Genomic DNA, 2,154 nt, shown 5'->3' with positions numbered 1-2,154 from the left:
CCTTTAGCTCCTTCAGTGTTTGTTCAGCACTTTTTCGCCAGCTGAATAGCTTATTCCCTCCGAGTGTTGGCAGCTTTTGGCAAAAGTAAAGCAATGTCAGCATTCCCCTGTTCCATCTATTTTTTGGAAAAGAATCGTTAAAAATATTCCATTTTCACCTTGTTTGCAAGTTGTGATGAAGTCTTCTCCCCCAATTAAATTGTGACATTCTGGCTTGAAAAACAACTTCAAGATCAGGGAGATAAGCTAACACAGACACACACGCAAATCCTCCTTCTTTCTTACAGAAAGAAATTTAGCAGTTCAGTGGAGCCGCTTTTATTAGCAGTGAGACACATATTTTCAGAAAAATTGCTGATAACAGATTTGAAAAATGTAAATTTTATGCAGCTCCCTGGAGTTCTTCACAGTGGTTTCCTCTTTGTCCCTTCTTCCAGCATAGAGCAGAACCAGAAGCCTTGGTATTACAGGTTCCTGCAAGGAGACTACCCAGATAGGTAGATGCCTAATTCTTCTGTACAATCTCTGATGCCGTAGCTACTCCGGTACTGACGCTCAGCTACATTAATGTGGGCACGACTATGTCCACAGCGTACCGAAGGCACACCTCTGCAACAGAGGTAACTCCTAGGAGTGAGTTGAGATTGTTGTGCAAAGGGGGAAAAAAACTCCATGGTGCTCATCCCACAGGCTTTTTGTTGTGTCAAAGGTATAGAGAATAACTACTCATCTTTCTCCACCTTTATAAAAGAAGAGCTGTGGTACAGGGAAGTTGGGAGACAGGTTCAAGGCAACACAAGACTTCCCTGGTGAATTCAAGAGTTAGAATTCAGGTGAGAGTTGCAGTCCCTGTGTTTCAGCTACGAGGCCACCCAGCTTCTCTTTTGGCAAGCATGAGTGGAAATGTACTTCTGCCTTCCAGTGTCTGCGACCATGATAATTTCCAAGAGGGAGTATACTGCAATTATTTTAGCTTTTCCATTTCTGCTTTTCTTTCACAAGTTGCCTACAAAAATCTGCAACCCTATTGCATCGTCCTTGTTCAGAGCTCTCTTGGAAACACAACCCTACTCTGATTTCTGACAAAACAACCTCTTGTAATTAGGAGTTTGTTATGACTGCTCCTGCAGCCGGGCAGGGTTAGAGGAAGTAGGTGTCAGCAATGAGTCCTTGCATCCACCTGTCTTCACTTGCTGTGAACAGTGACTGTAAGCTTCTAGGGGCAGGAATCATCACTTTCTACGACTGTACAAGGCTTTGGCTTCTGACCACAGCACTGATGATGTCCCCTTAGTATGGCCGTTTTCAGAAGACTTAAATAACATATATTCCATGCTTCAGGTTTTGTGAGATTTTTAATGCTATGAGAAACAATGAAATTTGGGTTTTGGAAGTCTTTCCTCCTTAACTGCAAATAATACAAGTGCAAAACCATCAGGAGGCTAATACCATCCACAGTTAGGGACAGGCAGTGTTGGATCTCTACACTTCCTTTGACTCCAACATAATGGGAGATAATAAACTGATAGATTTGATAAACCACGGCCGTGTTGTGATGACCTGCTGCTTGAGTATTAGTTTCCTTGTCCTTTAGGCAGTATCATTTCTGTGTGTGCAATCACAGCACCCTCTACTGCCTCTCGCTTAACCTGCAAAAGGACGGCAAATGGTTGTAGACTCTGAAAAGGACTTTTGGAAGGACTAGACTCTGATTATGAAGTGTTGTTCTATATGTGAAACAACACCCCCACCGTGAGAATGAAACCGCGAGAAGGTGTTTCAGTTCTGTCTAGAATGGAGTCTTGAGCTTCTAAAAGAGATGTGTGAATTCCTCAGGGGCTCATGCACCTATCAGCCTGAGAGCAGTTCTGCCCTTTTATCTCTGCATAAGGCATCGTGGTCTACTTTTCTTAGGTCCACGGAGGAAAAAGAAACCAATTTTCCTAGTGAGAACCATGAAAAGGTTCTAGGCCAAATGCTACTTCTGCATGTTCCCAGCACAGCTAACCGAGGCCTGACATGAAACTCCCGCCTTCCAGAGCCAGCCCCCCAGGAGCCTGGGGAGCCCTCTCGCCCCACCCGGGCGCTGGTTCCCTCTTGGCTGTTTCTTGTACCAGTCTGAGGGTCCCTCCAGGCCTTGGCGCTGCCCAGACG

General features: G+C 44.8%; 1 protein-coding gene across 1 annotated transcript in view; it reads left to right on the top strand.

The window, feature by feature from the left end:
* The first annotated feature begins 581 nt into the window (after nt 1-581).
* Nucleotides 582-2,154, top strand: part of SRP14 (signal recognition particle 14) — a 5,474-nt gene continuing 3,901 nt past the window's right edge. The window contains exon 1 of the mRNA XM_026849309.1: nt 582-620. Coding sequence (XP_026705110.1) covers nt 582-620 — 39 coding nt within the window. The remainder of the gene's footprint in view (nt 621-2,154) is intronic.

Source organism: Athene cunicularia (genome assembly GCF_003259725.1).
Source record: "Athene cunicularia isolate RWA chromosome 5 unlocalized genomic scaffold, athCun1 chr5_part1, whole genome shotgun sequence".
Lineage (NCBI taxonomy): Eukaryota > Metazoa > Chordata > Aves > Strigiformes > Strigidae > Athene > Athene cunicularia.
Note: the sequence above shows the minus strand (reverse complement) of the source record. Positions and strands in the feature narration are given on the sequence as shown.